We start from the raw sequence: 26883 nt of genomic DNA, 5'->3' as shown, positions 1-26883 counted from the left end.
ATCATGCAGCTGGTTAGGATAGGCAAACATGCTCAAGTGTGACAGGTTATCATGGGCTGATCAGTGGATGGACAATTTATTTCAAAAGCGAAGAATGTTGTAGGGCTGAGAGACATAAACTCATGAGGGACCACCAGAGTTCACCGTAAGGCCACCAATGCTATACTTGCCATTTTTCAAACCCACGATAACTATAACACAATTGGATATTCCTGTTTTACAAGCTATTCTTGAATGATTAAGGCTTGAGAAATACATCTCCTGCCTCAGTCAGTCAATACAGTGAACCTTGCACCCAATTTTATTAAGAACCACAGCAAATGCTATTAATTTCAGCCCTAGAACTCAAGAAGCAAAATCTCCTTTTGCTGGTGTTTCCATGCCTTTGCTAGCTATGCCTCCCTAGATACAGGCATAACGGTGTAAATGTATATTCCACCCTGAACAAAGGCAGATTTGAAAAGAAACCAGAGATCATAAAGTGGCTTTAGTTAATATGCTCTTTGTGTAGCTAACAAAGAATCCAGATGCTAATAACCAGATTTTCTTTATTTCCAGAGAATTAACACTTGCTTAACAACAGCAACAACCTGAATGAGGATTTTTCTAAGATTAGGGGGATTTCAGGGCCATCCACTTTACATTTACAGTGCATTCCGCTTGGACTGTATTTGGCAGTTCTACCCAGTTTCATAGAGATACTTAACATGCAAGAAATGTGGAACATAAAGGTGAACAGAAGTATTAGATGATAGAACATTACAAAGGTCAAAGCAGTATTGCTGAGTATTATCTGTCTCGGACTACATGAAGCATGGGAATTCTAATATAAAATTTGCCATTGACTTTGTCTGTGAACTTGCAGGTGCAGAGGTCTCCCCCCTTTCTACTTATTCAGTGGAGAAGGAAAGAAAGAAATTTGGAGAAGAATGTCCCTGCATGGAGATGAAACATGAAACAGCTGACCCTGAATAATATTCTGATGACAAATGACTTAGGAGACATTAGTGGGATAGAAGGTCTGATCCTAACAGAAGGCACTAGAAAATATGAAGGGCATTGATGGGTATTGGCCACCACAGAACAAGAATCCAATCTTTATGGGTCAGAAAAGACAGACAGAATAGATAAGGCTGTTGGCAGTGCAACAGGAGATAATTCCATGTGTTACTTAGAGTTCATTCTCTTAAAGTTAAAATGATCTAGCCAAGAGGGGACAGGTGACAGGTGCTCAGCAGCCAAGCAGAGTGGCATGATCTATATTGAGGTAGCATGTGTTCTGACTGGCTGTGTTGTTCTGATGGAGTTTTGCTCTGTACGTTTGGTCAAATGACACCCTGCTATGTACAAGGCCTAAAATAAGAAAGGCAAAAACCTTTCTCTATTCCTTTTGGAGGGGTGAAGGTCAGGATGACCAATGGAGAGCCAGGCTAAGGACCTCTAAAGCCATTTAAGAACCTCTGACACCATTTTGAGAGCAAACTAGAAGCTAAAAGCATAAAGTCATTTTAGCAAGCTAAAGACTATTTCTCTTTCTCCTGTTTACCACTTTGCCACCTTCTGTAGAGGCAGCTAGCTTGCAAGGATGCGGTTAGGGTAGCTTGCACCTGAGGTTAAGCCATTTCTGAGAAACGACCCCTGACAAAGGCAAGTAGCAGGATGTTTGCTAACCGCCAGGGTCCAGATAGAACTCTTAAGTGAGAAGGTGCTAAACCACACGACTCACTTCGGGACATTTCTAGGAAGCATGTGGTCAGGGGTACTTCCTGGAACAAATAAATAGGTTAAGTAGATTATAAGCCAGTAGCGCCACCTAGTGGAATAGGCAACTTGGAACCGAAAAGGACACACCAATTTATTCATTGGTTGAGCTTTAATGAATATGCATCAATGACCATAGGAAAGTGTCAATCATTGGCTAAAGGGATGCCAAGGGGCTGAACTATGCTTAGCAAGAAGGTATATGAGTTAGCTACCCCCAAGGAGGGGTGGGCATTCTTCATTTTCCTGAATGCACCCTATTTGCTTTTTGTCGGACAAAAATCCAAATAAAAAAAACTTTTTCTTTAAGAAACTTTGCTGCCTGATTTTTACATTCCTGGTCGGTATTTCTGAAGTCCCTTTCATTTCTGGTGCCAAAAGTGACTCGGATCAGAAGGACTTTAAGTGTCCTCAGAGACCAGGAGGCAGCTCCCTTGCCCTCTGGGCAGTGACAGCGGAGGGCCAACGGACTTCCTGGCTTCCAGGTGCACACCGAACCTTTTCTTCGGAGGGGGACAGAAGGCAACTTGACCCTCTTGCTGTATCCTGGGACAGAGGACAACGGATTTGAAGAACCGAGGTTGGGAGGACAGGGCAGAGAACAGCCGGCTGGGGTGAGTACATGGCAACAAGCCCTGAGGGGATAGGAAATCCTCCTTTTAATTAAGGAGAAGGGAGATCCTGATCAAATCTCCAGCGTGGATAGTGGCATTAAGGAGAAGGGTTGACTCCTGACAACCACACACGCTTTGGTAGTAGGAAGGAGAGAAAGGGGGGGGCACAGGGTGGTTAGTGTATGGTACAACGTCTGGCGAGAGAGGCATTTTGTGCATGTATGTGTGTTACCCCGGGGCATTCCCCTGGGGTCGTAGCAAAGTTGCGAAATGAATGTGTGAGTGTTTGGTGTGGGGACGCTGTACAGGGCCATACTGAAAATGGGAGGGGGGAGGCTCGAAAGGCTTGAAAGGTCCAGTAATCCCCCTTCAATGTATGTTAAACAACTTCAAGAAAGGATTCAGTGGAGACTATGCCATAGACCAGGGGGGACATCCTGACTAGATCCCCTATATAGACAACTGGCTGAAGGTGGTAGATGACCACTCCCCCCCCCCTGGTTGAAGAAATGCAGGACTGAACATTGCAAAGTCACTCCCTCATGTCAGGTTTTGGAGAGGGAAGATGTCCAGAAGAAGTGCAGTGTTTATGGAGAAGAGTGTACAGAACAGTAAGCAGTTATTACTGCATTAACAGAGGAAAAAATAAATAAATACCCACTTTCGAGAAAAGACCATGAAACAGGATGCTATTATAGAATTAATGTAACAGGATCTTGAACAGACAAATGAAGGACTTAATAGATTAAACACAAGTCATTTAGAAGAGAGGTCTCAACTAATTCAAGACCTCCAGAGGCATGGAAGAGAATTTGACAACCTCAGAGAGGTTTTAGCTGAGAAAGACAAAGAAATTTCTGCTATTATTTCAAATACAAATGTGTATTCTGAGCAGATTAATATTCTGAAATGTCAGATCAAGTGCAAAGAGGATGAAATGCAAGACAGGGAAATAGTGTTGTCTCAGGCTGAAAGGGAAGTCCAGTTACTGAAAGATGTACAAACCAAAGGTGTGAACAGTGGAGGCAGAAAGCTTTCAGAACTTTCTGAACAGTTAAGTGCAATAAAATCAGAACTGGCTGAGGGAAAAATTGAAAACGCTAGTAAAACAAAAGAGAATGAAGAATTTGTTAGGCAAAACAAAGAGACTAGCCAAACAGTTAAAGATCTTCAAGGCAGAGATTGTGATATCCCTAAAAGACAAGCTTAAAGTTGTGGAGCAGCAGGCTTTTGCAGAATCCTGATCCAAGGCTTCAGTATTTTAGCAAAACCTCTAAATGAGAGTACCAGAGGAAGGGAAAGAGACCCCTTTGAGTGGGGACCGGCCCAACAAGAAGTCTTTGAGACTATCAAGCAATGTCTAATGGCCACACCTGCCCTGGGTTTGCCAAATCCCGGGAAACCGTTCCAATTATCTGTGCATGAACAAAACGGCGTGGCAGCCAGAGCCCTAACTCAGAGGCTAGGGAGTTGGAATCGGCCAGTCACCTACCTCTCCAAACAATTAGATTCCACAGCGAAAGGCTGGCCACCCTGTCTGCGGGGTGTCACTGCCACCGTCACACTAGTGGAAGAAGCAGGCAAGTTCATGTTTGGCCAGGAGATGCATGTGAATGTGCCCCATTCGGTTCTCATCCTTATGGAATATAAGGAGGCTGAAACAGGCTTTGCCCAACCCATTGAGAAGTCTGCAGGCGCAGTGGAAGTTTGTGAAACAGACGTGCCTGATGGTCTAGAGAGACCAAAGGGTCCTAGCCATTTTGAGGGCCAGCCTTGATTCTTGGCTGTTGCCAATATTCCAAGGGAGGAAGCCCTGGGTCGCGTGGCAGGAACTGAAGACAGCATGTCAGGCCACAGTGGCAGCCAGACCAGAGGGGGCTGGGCTGTAGGACGCCCAGAAAGCCCAGAGGGGGCTAGAGGATGCCCAGAAAAAGTACCAAGCCCAGAGGGGGCTGAGGCTGTTTTGGGAAGCTGTTTCTACGCTTCAATAAATCTGTGTGATGGACTGTGGGCTGAAGAGGAAGGCAGTTACAAGTTGTTCCTCAGGCAGCAGAGCACCCAGAAGTGGGGGTGCAAGCCAGGCAAGCCGTTCCAAGAGTTCTAAGAAAGCCAAAGTCTCCAAGAGTTGTTTGTGCTCTGAGGCGAAGTGCAACAGCAAAAGGCATTGCCCTGCAATTGGCAACTAGATGCAAGGCTAACGTCCAGAAGTTGAGACATTACTGGAAACAGTATGGGGTCCCGAAGAGATTGCCGTGATGCACTGCAAAGGCCATCGGAGAGGCCGGGACATGGTCACTAGGGGCAACCGGAAGGCAGACAACGCAGCTCGTGAAGCAGCTTTGAAACCTCCACCAGCACTCAACGCAGCCCTCATCCCACAACTCACTCCAGACGATGTGGAACCACACTACACACCGGAGGAACAACAGTGGGCACACCAGGAAGGTGCAACACTCCAGGAGGGATGGTTCCGTCTACCAGACAACCGTGTTTTTGTGCCCCAACATCTGGCTACCGTGATTGTGAAGAATTACCACGAGTCCAGTCATCTAGGGGGTCCAGCTGCCAGAGCACACCTTGGGAGACTTTTCTATATCACTAACCTTTCTCAACTAGTTGCTGCTATATCCCAGGGGGTGTCCTGTGCTCCAAGAACACCCCCAGACAAGGCCACCTTCCCCCACCGGGTGTACAACACGTGGGCTTCACCCCTATGGAAAGCCTGATTGTGGACTTCACTGAACTACCTCCAGTTAGGGGCATCAAATACCTGCTTGTGTTTGTCTGCACCCTGACGGGTTGGACAGTGGCCTCCCCAGAAGTATTGGCAGTGACAATGGCCCTGCCTTCATTGATGAAGTTGTGCAAGAAGTGTGCAAGGCGCTGCAGATAAACTGAAGGCTACACGCAGCCTACAGACCCCAGAGTTTGGGAAAACCTGAGTGTATGAATCGCACCTTGAAGACCCACTTGGCCAAGCTGACCCAGGAGTCGGGACTACACTGGATAGATGTCCTGCCCATTGCCTTGTTTCGGATTCGGAGCGCTCCAACCAAGAGACTGAGACTATCACCCTTTGAACTTTTGTATGGCAGGCCAACCCCTTTCGTCCGAGACATCCCCGCCAGTTTGGGGCGGGTGGGAGATCACATCACTCAGGAACAAGTGCAATTCCTGTCCCCGTGTGTGTTTGCTTCCCTTTCCAGGTACTACCTTGAGCCTACACCGTGCAGTCTCGCTGAGCCGGTCCACCAGTTCCAGCCGGGTGACAGCGTGGAAGCGCAACCCCCTCATCCCTAAGTGGCGAGGCCCGTATACCGTCCTCCTCTCCATCCCAACTGCGGTGAGAGTAGCCGACGTGATTCCCTGGGTGCATCACACGCGTCTGATCATCACCTTGTGTCTGACGCTACCGGAAACGCGTTAGGCCACGGGCAACAAGATCCTGCGACTGATCATCACAAGGACTTTCACAAGGACTTTCCCCTTTTCTCTATTATGTTCTGTATTGATTTGCTCTATGTCCTATTGTCCTGACCCCACCGAGCCATACCAACCCTATTGGCCTGCGGACCTCTGCTATGACTGGTTCGTCTTGCCAGTGGTAAGAAATGGCGTGCTCATTGGCTATTGGGAATAGGGGTTTGATGAGGTTGCCGTATTGAAACATCCCACTACCCCACTGTGGCTTCTCTTCCACACCACTGTCCAGCGCACATGGGTACTGCTCCTACGGGAAGTTGCAGAGACGGTCGAAATCTATCGAGTTCTGGACCGCTCTTGCTGTTGTGGGGGGGGGGGTAACCAACTGTCACTCAGGGGGTAGAGCACTGTACCAACCCCATCTGGTAGACCAGGTCCTAATCTTAATCCAGGTGTTGCATGGGACGGAGCCTATCTTAATGCAAATATTGCAGGGGAGGGAGCCTGAACCAGGTGCGCATTGAAATTGCTGAACAAGTGCCAGTAAATCCTGCAGCCCCACCTGTGGTTGTCGTGGTGGCTCGAGCCTCCCAAAAATCCCAGAATACTGCCTGAACTACTGGGCCTGGTAACTCCACACATAATACCCTTGAATGTGGTAGGGTATTCTTGTGGCTGCATAAGGGTTGCCACCCCAGGCTTCAGCCTCCATAGGCCCTGGTCAGAGACCACGTAGGTGACCTCCACCCAGTAGGACCAGCCTTTGAACTTTACAGAGTCTATTGTCATCCCTATAGCTCCCGAGGCCTAACAATGTATCAGTCCCAGACGGCCACTTTTCCCTGTGTAGAGTGGGAATGTTTTGTGTGTAGACGCTGTTCACGCCTCAGTAGGGCCAGGAGTTAGAGGCCCACATGACCTGGCCTTCATGGGCCACCATCCCTTTGGCCTGTGGTATTACCCTTTTGTGGTATTTCTGTGTTGGTGGTACAGTTCTTTGCTCTGGGGCACCGAACATCCCTTGAATCAGGATGTGGATCATACCCTGCCTCCTGATGGTTCTCACCTCTCAGATGGCCACCGGGTGGAAGGAGAACACCTTCCTGAACATGACCACGGCTGTGGCCAAGAGCCTGAACAGGTCTGAGTGCTGGGTATGCGTGCGAGGTCAAGATTCTGAATACCACCTACGTGGTTCCCCAGCACCATATTTGAAGACTTGACAGGGTCATAGAGGAAGGCCAGTGTATCCACAGGAGTGTACATTTCCTGGCTCTCTATGATATTGTACCTATAGGTCCATCAAGCGAAAATGGAGAACCGTGCCGGTCAGCATTTTCGTGATGGAAAGGGGGGAATGGAGGGGTGAAGGTCAGGATGACCAATGGAGAGCCAGGCTAAGGACCTCTAAAGCCATTTAAGAACCTCTGACACCATTTTGAGAGCAAACTAGAAGCTAAAAGCATAAAGTCATTTTAGCAAGCTAAAGACTATTTCTCTTTCTCCTGTTTACCACTTTGCCACCTTCTGTAGAGGCAGCTAGCTTGCAAGGATGCGGTTAGGGTAGCTTGCACCTGAGGTTAAGCCATTTCTGAGAAACGACCCCTGACAAAGGCAAGTAGCAGGATGTTTGCTAACCGCCAGGGTCCAGATAGAACTCTTAAGTGAGAAGGTGCTAAACCACACGACTCACTTCGGGACATTTCTAGGAAGCATGTGGTCAGGGGTACTTCCTGGAACAAATAAATAGGTTAAGTAGATTATAAGCCAGTAGCGCCACCTAGTGGAATAGGCAACTTGGAACCGAAAAGGACACACCAATTTATTCATTGGTTGAGCTTTAATGAATATGCATCAATGACCATAGGAAAGTGTCAATCATTGGCTAAAGGGATGCCAAGGGGCTGAACTATGCTTAGCAAGAAGGTATATGAGTTAGCTACCCCCAAGGAGGGGTGGGCATTCTTCATTTTCCTGAATGCACCCTATTTGCTTTTTGTCGGACAAAAATCCAAATAAAAAAAACTTTTTCTTTAAGAAACTTTGCTGCCTGATTTTTACATTCCTGGTCGGTATTTCTGAAGTCCCTTTCATTTCCTCTTCAAATTATTCTTTGTTTTTGTTCAGTTTTCTTAGGAAAGCCTTTTCAAGACTTTTATCTCTAGATTCAGATTGCATTACTTAAGTGGCTTTGCTCACAAAAGACAGGGTCAAGCAAGGAACTATGTGTGTGAGAGGGGATATACAGACTTCAGGGATAATTTCACGATGCAAATTCAGTATGACACATTGCACAGGAGACAACATCTTTCTCTAGAGAGCTTGACATTTACAGGCAATCTTAATCAGAGAATGAAGTTAGAGAACAAACATAAAATTTATTTGCATGATATAAATACTAATTATTATAAAAATATGCAGAGGGCCTTTTCGGTAGTAACACTCCAGTTATGGAATAGCCTCCACAGAGAGGCTTTCCTGGTACCTTCTTTATTATATTTTTGGCACCAAGTACAGACCTTTTCTTATTCACCCAGGCATTTGAACGGTATTTTAAACCACTCTGGGGCTGTAGCTGCTTAGTGTAGTTTTGATCTGAGCTGTGAACTATTTATGCTGCTTCTGTTGCAAGGAAATTTTCATTGCCTTTTATTGTTGATTTTAATTACTATAAATTGCATTTTTAAAAATATTGCCTGTTTGTAAGCCACTTCAGGGAATATTTGTTGCTGGGTGGCCCTACAAATCGAATAACTAAATGGCAAATTCGCCACTGCAATGCAACTAAAACTTTCATAACACCCCTCAAGAGCACAAAACAAAACCAATCCTTATAGACATTATATGAAAAGAGAAGGCAAGAAATTATGTATCTAGAGATTAAAGTAAAAGGCTGGAAGGAACCTCAGTCTGTTTGGTCCATGCTTTTCAGTCACCAGCCTAGTTTTCTTGAACTCCATGTTCCTTTGCAATCTCTGCATGCACACACAAAAGTGGCCAACAAATGAAAAAGATTTCTAAAAGCAATAGATGATATTGATTCATTGCACAAAGGAACCAATTTTGAAATGTTAGAATCTTGCCCACCATAATGCCAAATAACCAAATTTCCTATTGAACCAAAACGAACAATAAAGGCAACTGCTATACAGTTAAGTTAGCATTGATCCCTCCTAAATAACCTGATGGTACAAAGCTGTTTTAGTTGCCATGGGACAAACAGAGACTTAACATTGGCATGCAAAAAAAGAGAACAAAGGGTCCTACTCTTGGTAAGTAGAGCAAAGCTTCTGGGCTCTGGTTACTTGACATGAAAAAATAACAACACTACAATGCTTGGCTCAACACCTACATCAGCACCAGCTTCTGGATCATTCAAATGAACCTTATGAAGCCAGTTGTTTGGCAGCAGGGACCAGTAACTATTGTTGATGACTAGTGCGGAACTCAGCTTCTTAACCACGGACCCGATATCAATCATTTTATGCTAGCAATCCATTTCATGATATTTTCTACTGTCTGTCTCTCTTACTCCCAACAACTCACTGTACACTATTATTTAAAGCAGGGGTCAGCAAACTTTTTCAGCAGGGCGATAGTCCACTGTTCCTCAGACCTGGGGGGACGACGACTATATTTTGGAAAAAATAATGAACAAATTCCTATGCCCCACAAATAACCCAGAGATGTATTTTAAATAAAGGCACACATTCTACTCATGTAAAAACACGCTGATTCCCAGACCGTCCATGGGCCAGATTTAGAAGGTGATTGGGCCGGATCCAGCCCCCGGGCCTTAGTTTGCCTACCCATGATTTAAAGCAATAGGCTTGTGAACGGCTATTTGCTATGAATGGATTCTTTATGTTTAGACTGAGTATATCCTTGATTGAGTTATGATACAGATTAATAGTAGCAATCATGAACTTTGATTACCAGATGTAGGGGAGAAACAACAGAGATTGTGGTACATAAAGTTTTAGTATGCCATAAACACCACAGCACCATTGATTTACGTCTAAGTGCTAACATTTATTCCTAATATTGAGGGATGGAGCCAGGTTTGAGAGAACCCTTGGCAAAGTGGGACCCTTCCTACATTAATGAGCCGTGGCGGTCTTATCTTACAGCAACAGCAGGCAAATTACCGTATTTTTTGCTCTATAAGACTCACTTTTCCCCTCCTAAAAAGTAAGGGGAAATGTGTGTGCGTCTTATGGAGTGAATGCAGGCTGCACAGCTATCACAGAAGCCAGAACAGCAGAAGGGATTGCTGATTTCACTGCACAGCGATCCCTCTTGCTGTTCTGGCTTCCTAGATTCAGAACAATTTTTTTCTTGTTTTCCTCCTCCAAAAATTAGGTGCGTCTTGTGGTCTGGTGCGTCTTATAGAGCGAAAAATATGGTAGGTCTCGTCCAAACTTCTGCTTGTCCATGCCTAGAAAGCATGGGTCTGAGCAGTTTTGCCTTTGCCCCACTGCTTTCCTCCAGAAAACCCACTCCTTAGTGCTAAATCAGATGAAATGTCAATCCAGATAAAATTGACGTATGCTCCAATTAGCAGTAAAGAGCAGGTTTCCCTGGAGGAAAGCAGTGGGGCAAGTGGCAGTATGGATGAGCCCTTAAGCGGAATTCTGGAGAAGGGCTGGATGGCTTGGATTCACCACTTGAATCTCCTGCAATGTCCCAGAATGATTCTTCTGGGGCATTGTGGAAAATCTAAATGGCAGCTCCCAGTGCCAGGTACTTTGTAAAAGGAGATCCTAAGCAAGGCATGAAAAACGAGCCCTGTAGCTGCTCAAGGATACAGTGCTTTGAATTCCTTTGGGTAAGAAAGTGCCGGATCCTTATGGTCTATTAGTAATATTTGCTTTATTAACAAATACGCAAGCAGAGCATAAGAAAAGGCGTGCTGATTTTAATAGTTCATCAAGGGCCTAACAGAAGAAGAAGAAGAAGAAGAAGAAGAAGAAGAAGAAGAAGAAGAAGAAGAAGAAACCTTCATTCCAGAGCCAAACACTGCAATCCATTGTCAGATGGAATAAATCAGATGATTCCGCCCAGCAAAGGAACTTGCTGGCTCAAAGGGTACAGATTAAAAATAGACATTAGAACAAAGTCAGATCACAGGAAGTAGAACAACCAGCCCCTTGATCCCATCTAATCTCTTATCTCAATGCCACCTTATCTACATTGTTCAAAAACGTCTCTATCATTTCATTATAAAGAACTCGAATCTAAGTGTTGGGGGTGCTGAGCTGAGATGGCCCAACTGCCTCTTGCTTGTTCAAAGCAGAATAAACATGTCCTAATTATTTGCAATGAGAAGCAGGGTCATCCTAGGGGAGGAACAGGGCCCGAGGCAAATCACATTGTGTGGGCCCCCCTGGGGCCTTTATATCCACCCCCTCCTCATAGTGATGGCAAAGGAAAGAGCCCTCCTCCCCACAGATTTCTTCTTATTCTTCTTGTTGACACACCCCTCTCTCTATCCACCCCCAGCTTACATTTTTCTATTTTGCCACTGATATATCAGTGATGTGCCTCTAAGACCCTTGGCCTCCACATCCTCCCTTCACTGCCTTGCTTTAAGATGAGAGGAGGTGGAGAGCCTCAGCAGGTGAGTGGAAAGGTGGCAGGAAAGGCAGGACAGCAGGTTGTGGCCGCTGGAACCAGGTGCTTCCCATCCTCAAATGTGCAGGATTGGAATAGACACCTCTGTTCTCACACCCCAGCCCTGCAGGGACAGCCTTGCCAAAAGGGCAATGTGTTCGTTAATTAAAATATTTATATCATGCCTTTCAGATCCTCATCCCCACCTTCCAATAGCCTACAATATTAATTACAGATTTTTTATAACCAGGGCTATTCTTCAGCCGGAACTCACCAGAACTCAGTTCCAGTACCCCTCAGGTGGGCACATTTGCCATTCTAAGAGAATGAGGGAACACACACACACACACACACACACACACACACACACACACACACCTTAGCTTAGTCAGTAGAACATGGGGCTCTTAAGCTCAGGGTTGTGGGTTTGAGTCCCATGTTGGGCAAAAGATTCCTGCATTGCAGAGGATTGGACTGGATAACCCTCGTGGTCCCTCCCATCTCTACAATTCTATGATTTTATGACCAAATGCGTGGTTAGGATAGTTTGCTTCCTGACCTGGGGAAATTGTGACTGAGCTGGTGATAATGGTAGCCCCAAAGGGATTTCCTTGTTCCACAAAGAGACTAAACTTAAAGGTCCCTGAGCAATATTTCATGAGGAACCATTATGAGGCCTAGAGGGAATGCCACTTGCTACCTGTGCTGAGATGGTAAGAATTTACATCTGAATCCCTGAATGCAGCTGAACTTTCTATTCTTTTACCTAACTACGGTACTTGGTGGGGCAGCCTGCCCTCTGCTTCCTAAGCTACTTTGTATTTAGGCACAGTTAGTGATTTTGCCACATAAGGAAGACAGAAACAGCCTAACCCGCGTAAGTACCAAATTTACAGATATCGGCTAGGGAAGGAATAGAGCTTAGCGCCTAAGCATATGTTTTGCAGGAAGAAGTCCTGATTTCAAGCCCTTGTGCAGGCAGGGGAAACCTGTTTTAGCCCAAATGCTGCATTCCTGTCTGGACAACCTTGGGGGGATTCAGGACAGATAAAAGAAAGTACTTCTTCGCACGATACACGGTTCAATTCATTCTCTCAGGAGGCAGTGATGGCTACCAGCTTGGGTAGCTTTAAAGGAGGATTCAAAGGAGACAAATTCAATGCTTTTTTCAGGGGGGTACGCATACCCCTAAACATTTTGTGAATCTAAGTTTGGCCTCATTGAGGGGCAGTATTTCAATATGAGTAGGAAAATGAGAGTACCCCTAAACATTTTTAAAGAAAAAAAGCACTGGACAAATTCATGGGGAATACAGCTATCAGTGGCTACTAACCATGATGGCTATGTTCTGCCTCCATAGCTAAAGAAGAAGAAGAAGAAGAAGAAGAAGAAGAAGAAGAAGAAGAAGAGGAGGAGGAGGAGGAGGAGGAGGAGGAGGAGGAGTTTGGACTTGATATCCCACCTTTCATTCCCCTTCAGGAGTCTCAAAGCGGCTAACTCCTTTCCCTTCCTCCCCCACAACAAACACTCTGTGAGGTGAGTGGGGCTGAGAGACTTCAGAGAAGTGTGACTGGCCCAAGGTCACCCAGCAGCTGCATGTGGAGGAGCGGAGATGCGAACCCGGTTCCCCAGATTACGAGACTACCGCTCTTAACCACTACACCACGCTGGCTCTCATGCTTCTGAATACCCATGGCTGGAAACCACAGGAGGGGAAAGTCATGTTAGTGGGTTTCCCATAGACATTTGGTTGGCCCCAGTGAGAACACGATGCTGGCCTAGATGGGCCACTGGCCTGATCCCACAGGCTCAGGTTCTTACGTTCTTAACAGTCTGGCTTGGTATATGGCAGCTTCGTATCTATTACCTACATATTTATTTTTACAAAAAACAAAATAAAGGAAGTGGGTTAGTTAATCTCCTACTTTGTCACCCCATAAAGTTTTTCAAGCTCAGGAATTCTTCAAAGCTTTAAGATGCGAACTGCCCTGAGACCTGCAGGTATAGGGCAGTATGCAAAGTTTAGTAATAATGATGATGATGAAGATGATGATGATGATGTCTTTCCTACAAACAGATCTCATCATGAGATGTTCCGTTTCCTAGATTATCAACATACATAGCATTAGAGAAAGCCAAGGAGAGTTGCCAAGATAGGAAAGAAGATTCTCATTTCAAAAGAATGAGTGAGTTTTTCAGGTGTCAAATGCTTTGGAAATCTTCTCCTATGGATTGCCAACACACACACACACACACTCGTGTAAAGTTTTATGTTTCCCTCCGTCTCCAGCATAGAGTGCAAGCCAGTATAAGAGAAGGTAGGATCGACTCTCAGTTGACTTAAAGGTCAATTGAATGAGGGCAGAAAGTGCTCAGAAAATCAACCATCTATTATGACCACGGAGAAAACTCCATTAAAACTAGAAAATGTGCTGGTTTCTTGATGTACTTTGAGGAGATAAACAACCAGATCCATAAACCACCTGAGGCATTCCCTAACTAAGGTCACACCCAGAAGCGGAGGATGTGTTAGTTCAACATATGAGACCAAGCATTATGTAATTTAACTCTTAATTCACATTACACCAACAAGGCCCCCCCTTCTAATTCTTGGAATAGCCAGGCTAGCTTTCTGGTGAGGTGATCATCTGAACGATGGGCCATTAAGGGGAACAAAGGAAGTGGATTTGTGCAAGACAGCAAATGGGTGGGGTGCCCCTCTCTCCCAGCTCATGGGTACGGTAATTAGAAAGACAAAGTTGAGAGCTGAGAATTGCAGTGATGTGAGCTAGAAGCAAAGGAGCAAGCTGGGGAGATAGAAACAGAGCATTTTTTAATTTCTATTTGAATCCAAGGCTGTGGCTGTGGGCAATGCAAAGCCCTCTTGGGGTGCTAAAGCTATGAACCCCTCCATCATAGGCTCAGGCTGTAGATATGCGTAAATAAACCATACAGACATAACAGACTCTATGGAACCTCATTCCATGGGCCTGGAACTCCTGGAATCCCGCACTGCTCTGAGATTGGGGTGATGCTCAACAATATTATTCCAGTAATACAGATGTCTAGGTAGACCAAAAGAAAACATTTTATCTGTGGCTACACACCACCCTAAACAATGAAGGAATGGCATTTAGCATAATATTTTATCAGAACTTTGGAAAGCTGTAGCATTCTGAGAGACAAACTCTATGGGAACTTTTAACCCCTTCCCTCAATGTAAATGTCCCTGAAAATAATTCAGAACCGCAGCAGTTAGAGGAAATGGGTAAAACTTCCCCTATCTAGGGTCCTAATCTGGATTAGGCCCACTCTGCCTCCAACTGGCTTTGTAAGAGCCATTTATGCAATTGCTAATTGTGCAGATGGCATCCCTTCTAGTTTCGATCTGAGAATATCCTGATGTTAAGACTGGCTGGCTTGTGGCAGGTTTTACGAGTTTCGTTTGATGCATTAAAAAACCCTTCAAAGGCCATTTGACCATACATGACAGCGAGGTAAGTGCACACACCACAGGCAACATTGCCTCTTTCAGATCACCTTCAAGCCTCTGAAACAGCTAATGTCTGTCTCCTTTCTAAGCTCTGCATATTCTTCCATGGTTAAATCCAGCTATTTCTGTGAGTATCTGACAAATGCAGGGGACACATGCTGTTTGCCTTGAGCCAAATGGTGCACAGCTCTCCTCTTTCCTCTCTTTTGCACTAATTAACCTATTTCCTTTTTTCTGTATTAATTAAAAACTGGCTCTTTTGGCAAAATATGTATTAACTTTAGATTACTGAATTTTTCCTCTTTTTAATGAAACCTCTCTTTTTTGGCTATTTCCCACATTTGAGAATAATTTTCAAAATCAAGGCTAGTTAAAGAAATAACAGCTTCCCCCTCCTCCCGTGCCTTTAGAATTCTCTGCAGCTTGCTCAGGCTGAACTTTCCTGTATAATTAGTAAAGTTAAAGGACCCCGGATGGTTAAGTCCAGTCAAAGGTGACTATGGGGTGTGGCACTCATTCCGCTTCAGGCCAAGGGAGCCGGCGTTTGTCCACAGACAGTGTTCCAGGTCATGTGGCCAGCATGACTAAACTGCTTCTGGCGCAATGGGACACCATGACGGAAGGCGCACGGAAACGCCATTTACCTTCCCTCTGCAGCGGTATCTATTTATCTACTTGCACTTTTGTGTGCTTTTGAACTGCTAGATTGGCAGAAGCTGGAACAGAGCAATGGGTGCTCACCCCATCCTGAGGATTTGAACTGCCGACCTTCTGATCGGCAAGCCCAAGAGGCTCGGTGGTTCAGACCACAGTGCCACCCACACCCCCTTGTATACTTAATACTGACATAGATACTACTACAATCAATGCATTAACATGAATCAACAGGTGTTCTAGGTTGCATCAACAGAAGTATAGTGTCCCAATTAAGGGAAGTAATAGTCCTGCTGTATTCTGCCATGGTCAGACCACACTTGGAGTACTGTGTCCAGTTCTTGGCACCACAACTTAAGAAGGATATTGAGAAGCTGGAATGTGTGCAGAGGAAGGTGACCAAGATGCTAAAAGGTCTGGAAGAAGAACAGTGGAGCGAACTGGGTATGTTTAGCTTCTAAAGAGGAGACTGAGAAGAGATACCATAGCCATCTTCAAAAATCTAAAGGGCTGTTACATGGAGGATGGCGCTAGCTTGTTTTCTCCAGCTCCAGAGGCTAGGACCTGAAACAATGGATTCAAGTTATAAGAAAGATGATTCTGCCTAAACATCAGGAAGAACTTTCTTACAGTAAGAGCTGTTCGCCAAAGAACAGACTCCCATAAGAGGTAGTGGGCTCTCTTTCCTTGGAGGCTTTCAAGCAGAAGTTGGATGGCCATCTGTCATGCATGATCTACTTGAGATTCCTGCCTTGCCAGGAGGTGGGCGACATGACCCTTATTCAATGATTCTATGAAATCTTTTAGTCACTATTTTCAAAAGTTTCACTAATACTCTAAAAAAGTATGGAATTTATGTCAGTTGATTGCCCAAATCAGATTTGTTCCTTTGCTTATTATAAACTTACAAGCTATATCAAAGAACTACACAAATACCACGGTATCTACTATCTTTAGGTACCTAAGAGCTTTCACACAATTCTACACAGTCAAAGGAAATACTGTAATAGTCTTTCAGCATCCTGTGAAACCTCATGTGTTCAGCAACAAGCACAATTAGTGTCAAATAAATCCATGTTTATGATTCAAATGCAGACTCCAGGTTCTTTAGTTGTTTGGGAAAACAACACAGAGAACCATAGGGATATATGCTAAACAATGTGACAATTTGTTTTAGAGGAGTGTTACTCACTTTTCTCGTGTATGAAATAAAACTGACAGCACAGAGATTCAAATGAGAAATCAGAATGTTCTCAACTGTGCCACATTAGCAATTAGAATATGTTGCGGCAAACTGGGGAAAATTGGAAACTTTCTTAAAACAGTCAATTAGTCTCAGAGAGACCATTTCAGTTTCTCCCAGCAAAAAGTACTCATCCAATGATTGGTCTATAAAACATTAAGAACACTACCTTTCCTAGGGAACCAACAGGCTTGAACCAGGAACTCTGTCAGTGAGAGTCAAGTGTTTTACTCCCTATGCCAATGGGCAGTTCTCAGGTATGAGGAACTTTTGGACTCATTTTGCTGCTATAAAGTACTATCCAGATAATGGCCAGAAAGATGTACTGCAGCCTATCAGCCCAGGCCACGTGGACCCAGGAGCCAATAGGGGACCAGCTAGTCTTATATAATTGCTGCCTCCTCAGGAAAAATATCAGACAGAGTAGCTTCTTCCCTTCCACTGCAATGCTGCCTTTGGAATATCAGCCACCTGTCTGCCTGTACTATACAGGGTAGACACAGAGAGAGAGAGATTGGATTTGATATCCCGCTTTATCACTACCCGAAGGAGTCTCAAAGCGGCTAACATTCTCCTTTCCCTTCCTCCCCCACAACAAACACTCTGTGAGGTGAGTGAGGCTGAGAGACTTCAAAGAAGTGTGACTGGCCCAAGGTCACCCAGCAGCTGCATGTGGAGGAGCGGAGACGCGAACCCGGTTCACCAGATTACAAGTCCACTGCTCTTTACCACTACACCACACTGGCTCTAGATTGGGATCTACGAGTAGATTACTGGATTATTTTTTGTAGATCTGAAAGGCTGACTCCTGTAGTAACTCGGATATAGGCCTATACTTGAATATACAGCTCATCCAACTAGCACCTGGTATCATTCTTGAGACATTATTTTGGACCTAGCTCCACCCCTCAAACTGCTAATATGCCCATAATAGCCATAAAGTCTGAAGCTTAAGCCAGATAAGGCAGAATTAGCTTTAAGTCCCCTAGCACCACAAATTTGTGGATCTCTAACGTCATTCCATCACCTCCAACAGGTCTGTCAGTCAAGTCCCCTTGGCCATTAGGTGGATGCTACACCTAACAGTCAGGGGTACCTTTACCCTTTTACACCTAATGAGTGCAGGATAGTGAGTAGTATCCTCAGCTGTCCCTGGAATCCAGCATCAGAAGCACATAGTCAAGCACTGTTTGCTCAGGATATTTGTGCAAGGAAAAACATTCACAAAGGACAAAAAGGATCACAATTTCTTTGTGTGCGTATATTACGTTATAGGATTTGGCAGCTGGTTTCAATGTTGCCTGCAGGTCTCAACAAAGCCTGTGGTTGTCTATCTACAAGAGGGGAGTTTGTAGTAGAAGTAACTGCTGAACTGGTCAGAGCAGCTTGTTTGCCAGGCTAATATGCCATAGGTGGACCTGTAAGCACACTCTATTTACATGAATGAAGAGCAGGCCATGTTGCCAGAGAGTTAAATGGGTGGGCCTTCCCCTTTCTCACCTGGTCAAGTGTTCAATCAACCTAGAGGCAGAAGAACAATAGCCAGGGCTAGTCCCTAGATGAGGTTGTCTGGGGCTGGAAGGTGGAAACAGAGAGTCTTGATTTTATCTCTGCGCTAAAATGATAGCTATGGCTTTGCAAACCCACCTGGAAGCCTTCTGGGGAGGCAGGATTTGTTGGAGTGTTATTGCAGTGAGCCCTTCCATCTAATGCTCAAGGGCTGCCACCTGCCCTGTACAATACAGGATTGTCCTGTATTTCAATGTAAAATGCTGCATCCTGATACAGTTTTGTCCTGTATTTTGGGTCTTCTCTCTCTCTCTCTCTCTCTCTCTCTCTCTCTCTCTCTCTCTCTCTCTCTTCTGCCAAGTTAGGGATCCTCTCCAAATGCATGTGTTTGAAAGGGTGCAGGAAAGGTCATGTATTTAAGCTCTGGGTAGCCAAGCACAGACAGATTCACAAATTCATGTGTATGTGTGCGCACGGCAAATTCCAGAGGGGCCATCCTGTTAGGCTGCAATAGACTCTAACAGATTGCTTTGAAGTCACTTTAGTACCAGATTGAAAACAAAAACAAAAACCCAACTGCCTTGTCCTTTATCTTGCCAGAACGAAGGTGGCAACCCTAGTTCCAGCTGTATATCTGTGTAAATGAAGCCATATATCCTACAGACACCACAGTTGCCACTGACCTTCATTCCAAGGAAACCAAACCTGGGTAAGTGCTCAAACCCCTGAAGCCTCTCATTGCTTGGTGATGAGGGTGTGTGCAACAATACAAACTGAAAATCATACCTCACTCTTGGCGATTAAAGGCATAAAATTCCCTTCATTCATTATTTTGTATTGTACACTTTGCAGCATGCTTGACATGGAATAAATGGAGCATTTTTTCTGGGGGGGGGAATGCAGAAGTCTGCTATGGTGTGTGTTCATACATACATACATACATACATACATACATACATATTTAAAGGTAAAGGGACCTCTGACCATTAGGTCCAGTCGTGACCGACTCTGGGGTTGTGGCTCTCATCTCACTTTATTGGCCGAGGGAGCTGGCGTACAGCTTCTGGGTCATGTGGCCAGCATGACTAAGCCGCTTCTGGTGAACCAGAGCAGCGCACGGAAACGTCGTTTACCTTCCCACCAGAGCAGTACCTATTTATCTACTTGCACTTTGACATGCTTTCAAACTGCTAGGTTGGCAGGAGCAAGGACCGAGCAATGGGAGCTCACCCCATTGCGGGGATTCGAACCGCTGACCTTCTGATCAGCAAGTCCTAGGCTCAGTGGTTTAACCCACAGCGCCACCCGCGTCCCACACATACATATTTAAAATCACTCTAATTCCAAACTATACCGTGATTAAGTTTAAGACACCAGAACAGGCACCACCAGCATAATAAAATCAGCAGCAGCTGCTGCTACATAGCAACACAGCAGGTTCTTTAAATAGACCTCAGCTGCTTGGCATGCACGTTACCCACTCTCCTTCTGCAGTTTAATAATATAGTAAGAATTGAGCTTGGCTTTTAGAAGCAACTTATTCCCTGTTTCTTTGCTTGTAAAAGAAGCACCTCTGCCCCTCTTGTAAAGCACAAGTCTGGTTTACAGATACTGATATAAGCAAGCCGTTTTCTTATTTTTTGTCCATGGGGGGGGGTGTCATTCACCTGGGGGAAAAGAAACTCAGCAGAGCAAAACGCAAGAAGAAGGGCACTTCAGTACGCCAAGGAATAATGAGAGCTTACCGATGCAAACTATACTACAACACTATCTGAGCAACTGGGCTTCAAAAGGCGACGAACACTCTAATTAAGCATGGTCAGCATAGCAGGAGCCCAGTAAAATGAGAAATGTGCATGAACCACAGTTCATTATTTTTTAATGAATCTACTTGGTAGTCTCTAGACCTTTAACTTCACATTCTACCAGAGTTTTCCTACAAGAAGGCTGATCAACAAGAACCATGATAGACTCACAGTCAAAATTCCTACCGTAAGGCAGGAGTCAAAATGCACACATTCAAAAATATCACTTCATATATGTATTTGGACTACAGCTGGAGGATCACATTTGTAAATCTTCTGGGTCCAAAAACTACTTTCCTGTAGACACCTAAGGACAAGAGTTCCTGACCAGATGCTTCAGTGACATGCCGCTTTTCTATGATTTTTTTTTAACCTGTTAAGCAGTAAATAATGTAATCATGTAATAGCCAGCAAATAGTCAATTATATGTAGAGTGGATATATATAAGACGAAGCATTAGAGGAGAGCTATTATGTTATTGGCTCGGTATGCCAAACGTTTAGAAAATTGCAAACACTTTGCATTTCCCGGTTTTGCTTACTGCTACACTGTCAGAAGCTAAGCTATGGTTTCACTTAGTGATACATTCAAACCTGGGCCCTGTGGTGTGTCTACCCCAAACCCTGGTGAAAACTCATAGTTTGTTTGGAGAAAGACAAAGCATGAGACCAGGTTTGCATGTAACATTAAGCCAAACCATGGCTTAACTCCCAGTAGCAAAGCAGTAGCAGGGGAGGAGTGAAGCAGCCCTGGTTTTCTAAATGTGCACCAACATGTTTGCTCATTCATATTAAGCCATAGTTTGGTTTAGTATTACCTGCCAACCAGGCCATAGTTTCATTTTGTTAACTTTCATTACTTTGTGCAGAAAAATCATACCCCTTGGATTCATGTATCTTTCAATTATTTTTTTAGAGAGAACTGTGGGTGCAGGAATGGGCGAAGGAAGGGAAGCCCAATTCCCGTATACATAAAAGTACCCAAACCATTTATAATCTTGGGCTATGTTGCCTCACAGAAGGGATGCCTCATCACATTGTCACCGTGGATTACTTTTTGCCATGATGTGGTGATTGTACTGTACTTTTCCTAATCATTCCAGATGTCCCCATTGAGACGATAGTAAGCTCTTTATGTGGAATGAAGTATTATGTAACTGTAATACAGCTCACTGAAACTCATTAAAGGGAAGACAACTGCTGTCAAAAGTCCCAGCGGCAGGCAGACACAGGAAAGAAAGGGTAGCATTCTACAGTAAGGACATCACCATCGCAGTATTCCTCCAAGAATTCAGTACCACTTACAGGATCCGTTTACAATTGCCTGACTAAATTGGTATCAAAGGGGTTACACGCAGAATTAGCCCTGGAAAATGCATGGCTCATCTAGGATTCTAGAATGACAGAAGTTTGCTTAAAAGACCTACAATCAACTGCCTGAATTCGCCTGCAGGAAACTGCATATACTCCAGGATTGCATATACTCCCTGCAACCATTGCTTTGAAGCATAAAAAGAATCTGATGCCTAGGATGGAGTACAGACTCCTGAGACTCTCTGCTTTCATTTAAAAACCGAATGTCTCCAGTTCTTATGGAGGCCGAGAAAATCATGGAAGTCACAACAGGACAAAGTAGAAATTCCGAGGGGGGTTCTGCTCACAGCAAAACTCCTTGTTCTTCCTTCATAATCTCATATTCCTTGAAGCTGGCCTCAGTAAGTTCCCAGTTTCCATGGCTCTCTTTCTTATAATCCTTCTGTCTTTGTCAAGATGATTCTAATACACAAGTACATATAACTATTAATTTCATACTTGTCACCTGCCAAGCTGTTTCACTAGTAATTTGTTCAAGTCGACAGCTTTTGTGTCTGCCATAGTTAGACTGTTAACCTGCTTGTCACAGGTGGTCTTGAGGAGAAAAAAAAGAAAACACCTTTTAAAAGCCATAGATAGCTTTTAAATATATTTTCTTTTCACAGACTACAGTTTTTCATCTTTTCCTAACATTACCAACACTTGGGCAACCTAATTCCAATATATGTAGAATAGGAACAATGAATGTACCATATACAGCCATATACAATATTTAAAAGCTTCTTCCCCACACAGAGTTACAGTTCCCAGAGTGGTTTAATAATCCATCCATCTGGGAAATATGAAGGAAATATGGGTCTCTGAACTATGAAGGAAATATGGGTCTCTGAACAACTTTTAGCACCCATAAGAAACTACAGTTCTCGGGATTATTTGAGGGAACACATGACTTTTGAAAGCAGTATAAAAGCTGAATTTGTAGCTCAGGTTTGAGTTTGAGGGTAGGGTTGGCTTTCTGTCTTGTGGCTTATAGTTAAACCAATAAAATTATTACCTACCTATTAATACTACTAATACTGAATGCAAAAGTGAAATGGTGTTTATCAAACCACATCTTGCTAGAGTAGTTTATCACTCAAAATAAAACAAAAAACAAGCAAGTACCTGACGAGGTCGATGACTCTCTCCCTTGGAGCAGTGTTGACAGGCTCATCATTAATCATTATGATCTGATCTCCCGGTATAAGTTTTCCTTCAGAGGGACCCCCTATAAACATATGACATTCAAGCACAGATTATACATCATTTCAAATGTACCAATAAAACGTCTCTGTTAGGCAGATAGTAGATATTCATTATATATTACTATGATGGAAATGTGAAGTACCTTCTACATCCAGATCATCCTTGTTGAAGGCTAGTTTTAATCATTCAAAAATATTAATTCACTTTGCTTTTAAATTGCCCTTCATGAAAAACAGATCCCCAGGTGGCTTACAAAATATTATATAAAACAGAACCCAATCTCAACAACAGACAAAATACAGTTCTGTTGATTCTATGATAAAACTGTAACACCACTAACAAGCAAGTGAGAAAATGTTTTTTAAAAAAACATCATTTCAATAGATTCGGCAGCAGTACATCATAACAATAAGATCATAATCAAAATGATAAATTTCCACCAAAAGCTTGGGTGAACAGACATGTATTTAACTAGATGCTGCAAATCTAGAAGTACAAGGGCCAGCCACATCACTGCAGGGAGGGAATTCCACATTTGGGGATCCACTAAGGAGAAGGTCCTATTCCACTTCACCAAACAGTGAGCTACACTCACTAGTGGGATACCCAAAAGGACCATCTCTACAGATCTCTGGGCTGGCTCAGCTGATATAGGAGGTGGCACTCCTTCAAGCATTTTGCGCTGGAGATATCAAATATCAGTGGGAAAGCAATGATATCTGCTCCCTCCACGTGAGATGTATAGATATACAATCAAAAACAGATCAAAGAATTGTACCAATAGTAGTTTTAGTATCAATTTCAGCTTCTTATTTTAGACTTCTGAAATTCCCTAGTAGCACATGAAGCAGGGATAAAGCAGGGATGGGCAGAAGCTAGACCAGGGTCTATTGGTAGATCACTGGATGATTTGCAGTAGATTATCAAACATTTCTGACTTCCAAGTAACAGCAACATTATTATTATTATTATTACTTTTCAAATTAGCCTGCTAAAATGAGGAAACAAGGCAAAAATAGGAATGGATTATGAGCTTTTTTCAGGTCCTGAAAGCAAGAATTCCTGAGCTCTTTCTTAATTCCAAGTGTATGTCCATTTTGCATTTGTACTTGGTTCTATCAGGTTGATCTAGGGGTTCTAAGGGTGGGAAGAAGGACCGAAGTAGATCCTGACAGCTGGACATCTGCCTGCTCAAGGCTCTGCTTAACCACAGATAACCATCCACCCTTGCACACTTCCCAGAAGTGTGGTCCTTGTGCTTTAAGAAGCATCCAAGATATCCCAGATCCTGGGATACTGAGTAGGTAAAGCAGGTCAGGTCTGTGAGATGCTGCTCTGCAGTATTAAGTGAGCCACAGTGGAGGCACATCGATAGTAATGTGCCACCTGCTAATTCATTTAGGATGAGGGAAAGAGCCAACCTAGTCACCAATATAAGCTTTAATGTTGACTATGGCTGTACGTTAGAAGGATTCACAGCAGAAATGTTGAAATCATAATGCAGTAAGTTACACACAATAATCAGATCCATTCTTCTGCTAGGTCATAAGTTTTAGAATAACTCAAACATAGAAGGAACCATACCTGGTGTGACAGAGCGCACCACCACAGGCTTTTCACTGCCAGCCACAAAACCAAATCCCAGCACTGGATCTCGCCTCATTTCCACTTTCCGAGGGGCTGGAGGTGTGATTTGGCAGCTGTCTAATCGTGGGTCATCAAAAGGGGCAGACTGCGTTATGTGACTAAGGGGAAAAGAAACATAAAATATATGTTTGTTATCTGTTAAAGGTTACCTACCTGGGTGACAGAATGACATGGTGAGAAACTGAGGACTAAGTCATATTACTCTAAAATTCATCATCTTATGTTGGAGAAATGAGGAATAAAACTTCAAATCTACATAAAACATCCTAAGTACATATCAGCAGAACACTCATAATTGGGTTCACTTTGTGCCTTCTTGGTGTTTACACAATATATGCAAGTCCAGTCGAAGTGTTCCAGAGAGTAATAACAGTAGTAAAGTTACACTTCAATACATCAGCATGGACACTTTCTTACCTAGTAAATAACACACAGGGGGACTAGCAGATACGGCACTGGTAAATTGAATTCAAATTTTGTCTCCTAAACCAAGGTTTGGAGGCTGCAGTGGAGTGGATGGCAGTGGGATGGATGAAGGTGAATAGTGAAGGGGAAAACTGAATTCAAACAAGTTGGAGAAGATGCTAAGGAAGGATCTTGGATGAAGAATGCTGAGATCCTGGGTAGGGTTAATTTAGCTGTGATACAGTGAACTTAGAAAGCTGCCTTATACTGAATCAGACTATAGGTGATGGTAACTCCATCTGATCAGAAGGTTCTTGGAAGTGATTTGGCAATGCTTCTTGAAAATAGGCTATTATAAAATGTAGGTATTATAAAGAGCATTCACAATAGACACCAGCTATGTGTGAGAGGATGTTCAGGAGCAGTCACATCAATGGTTTTTTGCAGATAAAGTCGCTCAGATTCGGGAAGAGGTAGACGCCACCGTGGGAGCATGGCCGGGGCAGGAGAGTGCTAGAGTCCTGTCTAGTCAAATTGCGTGGGATCAATTCCAATCTGTTACCTCCGAGGATGTGGACAGGCTGCTTGGATGAGTGAAACCAACCACCTGTCTCCTTGATCCTTGCCCATCCTGGCTTATAAAAGCTAGCCGGGAAGGGCTGGGCGATGGGCTTCGTGGGGTGGTGAATGCTTCCCTCCATGAGGGAGCCTTCCCAGACCCGCTGAAAGAGGCGGTTATTAAACCGCTTCTTAAAAAACCATCTTTAGATGCGGCCACGATGGCCAACTATCACCCAGTCTCAAATCTTCCATTCTTGGGCAAGGTGATTGAGCGAGTGGTTGCTGAACAACTCCAGGCACGCCTGGAAGAAGCGGACCATTTGGATCCCTTCCAGTCGGGATTCAGGCCTCATCACCGGACTGAAACTGCCTTGGTCGCACTGGTTGATGATCTCCGGCGGGCTAGGGACAAAGGTGAGAGCTGTTTCCTAGTTCTGCTGGATCTCTCAGCGGCGTTTGATACCATCGACCATAACATCCTTCTGGACCGTCTTGAGGGGCTGAGAGCTCTGGGTACTGTCATACAGTGGTTCCGCTCCTTCCTCCTGGGCCGTGTTCAGAAAGTGGTGGTGGGGGATGAGTGTTCAGACCCTTGGGCTCTCACTTGTGGGGTGCCTCAGGGTTCTGTCCTCTCCCCCATGCTTTTCAACATCTACATGCAGCCGCTGGGAGAGATCATCAGGGGGTTTGGGCTGGGTGTTCATCAGTATGCAGATGATACCCAGCTCTACCTCTCTTTCAAATCAGAACCAGTGAAGGCAGTGACGGTCCTGTGTGAGTGTCTGGAGGCGGTTGGAGGATGGATGGCGGCAAACAGATTGAGATTGAATCCTGACAAGACAGAAGTACTGTTTCTGGGGGACAGGAGGCGGGCAGGTGTGGAGGATTCCCTGGTCCTGAATGGGGTAACTGTGCCCCTGAAGGACCAGGTGCGCAGCCTGGGAGTCATTTTGGACTCACAGCTGTCCATGGAGGCACAGGTTAAATACGTGTCCAGGGCAGCTGTGTACCAGCTCCATCTGGTACGTAGGCTGAGTCCCTATCTGCCTGCGCACTGTCTCGCCAGAGTGGTGCATGCTCTGGTTATCTCCCGCTTGGACTACTGCAATGCCCTCTATGTGGGGCTACCTTTGAAGGTGACCCGGAAACTACAACTAATGCAGAATGCAGCAGCCAGACTGGTGACTGGGAGCGGCCGCTGAGACCATATAACACCGGTCTTGAAAGACCTACATTGGCTCCCAGTACGTTTCCGAGCACAATTCAAAGTGTTGGTGCTGACCTTTAAAGCCCTAAATGGCCTCGGTCTAGTATACCTGAAGGAGCGTCTCCACCTCCATCGTTCTACCCGGACACTGAGGTCCAGCACCGAGGGCCTTCTGGCGGTTCCCTCACTGCGAGAAGCCAAGTTACAGGGAACCAGGCAGAGGGCCTTCTCGGTAGTGGCACCCTCCCTGTGGAACGCCCTCCCACCAGATGTCAAAGAGAACAACAACTACCAGACTTTTAGAAGACATCTGAAGGCAGCCCTGTTTAGGGAAGCTTTTAATGTTTGATGTATCACAGTATTTTAATATTCTTTTGGAAGCTGCCCAGA

The 26883-nt window shown here is 44.5% G+C and overlaps 1 protein-coding gene across 4 annotated transcripts in view; it reads right to left on the bottom strand.

Moving 5' to 3' along the window:
- The window catches only part of FRMPD4 (FERM and PDZ domain containing 4), a 212113-nt gene that overhangs the window by 43662 nt on the left and 141568 nt on the right, over nucleotides 1-26883 (bottom strand). For all 4 annotated transcript variants that reach the window (XM_083501792.1, XM_083501789.1, XM_083501790.1 and 1 more), the window contains exons 3-4: nucleotides 24258-24418; nucleotides 22593-22695 (exon numbers count right to left, since the gene is read on the bottom strand). In XM_083501792.1, coding sequence (XP_083357918.1) covers nucleotides 22593-22695; nucleotides 24258-24418 — 264 coding nt within the window. The remainder of the gene's footprint in view (nucleotides 1-22592; nucleotides 22696-24257; nucleotides 24419-26883) is intronic.

This window comes from Podarcis liolepis, assembly GCF_965112155.1.
Source record: "Podarcis liolepis genome assembly, chromosome: 4".
Classification (NCBI taxonomy): domain Eukaryota; kingdom Metazoa; phylum Chordata; class Lepidosauria; order Squamata; family Lacertidae; genus Podarcis; species Podarcis liolepis.
This window is presented reverse-complemented; position numbering and strand designations above follow the sequence as displayed.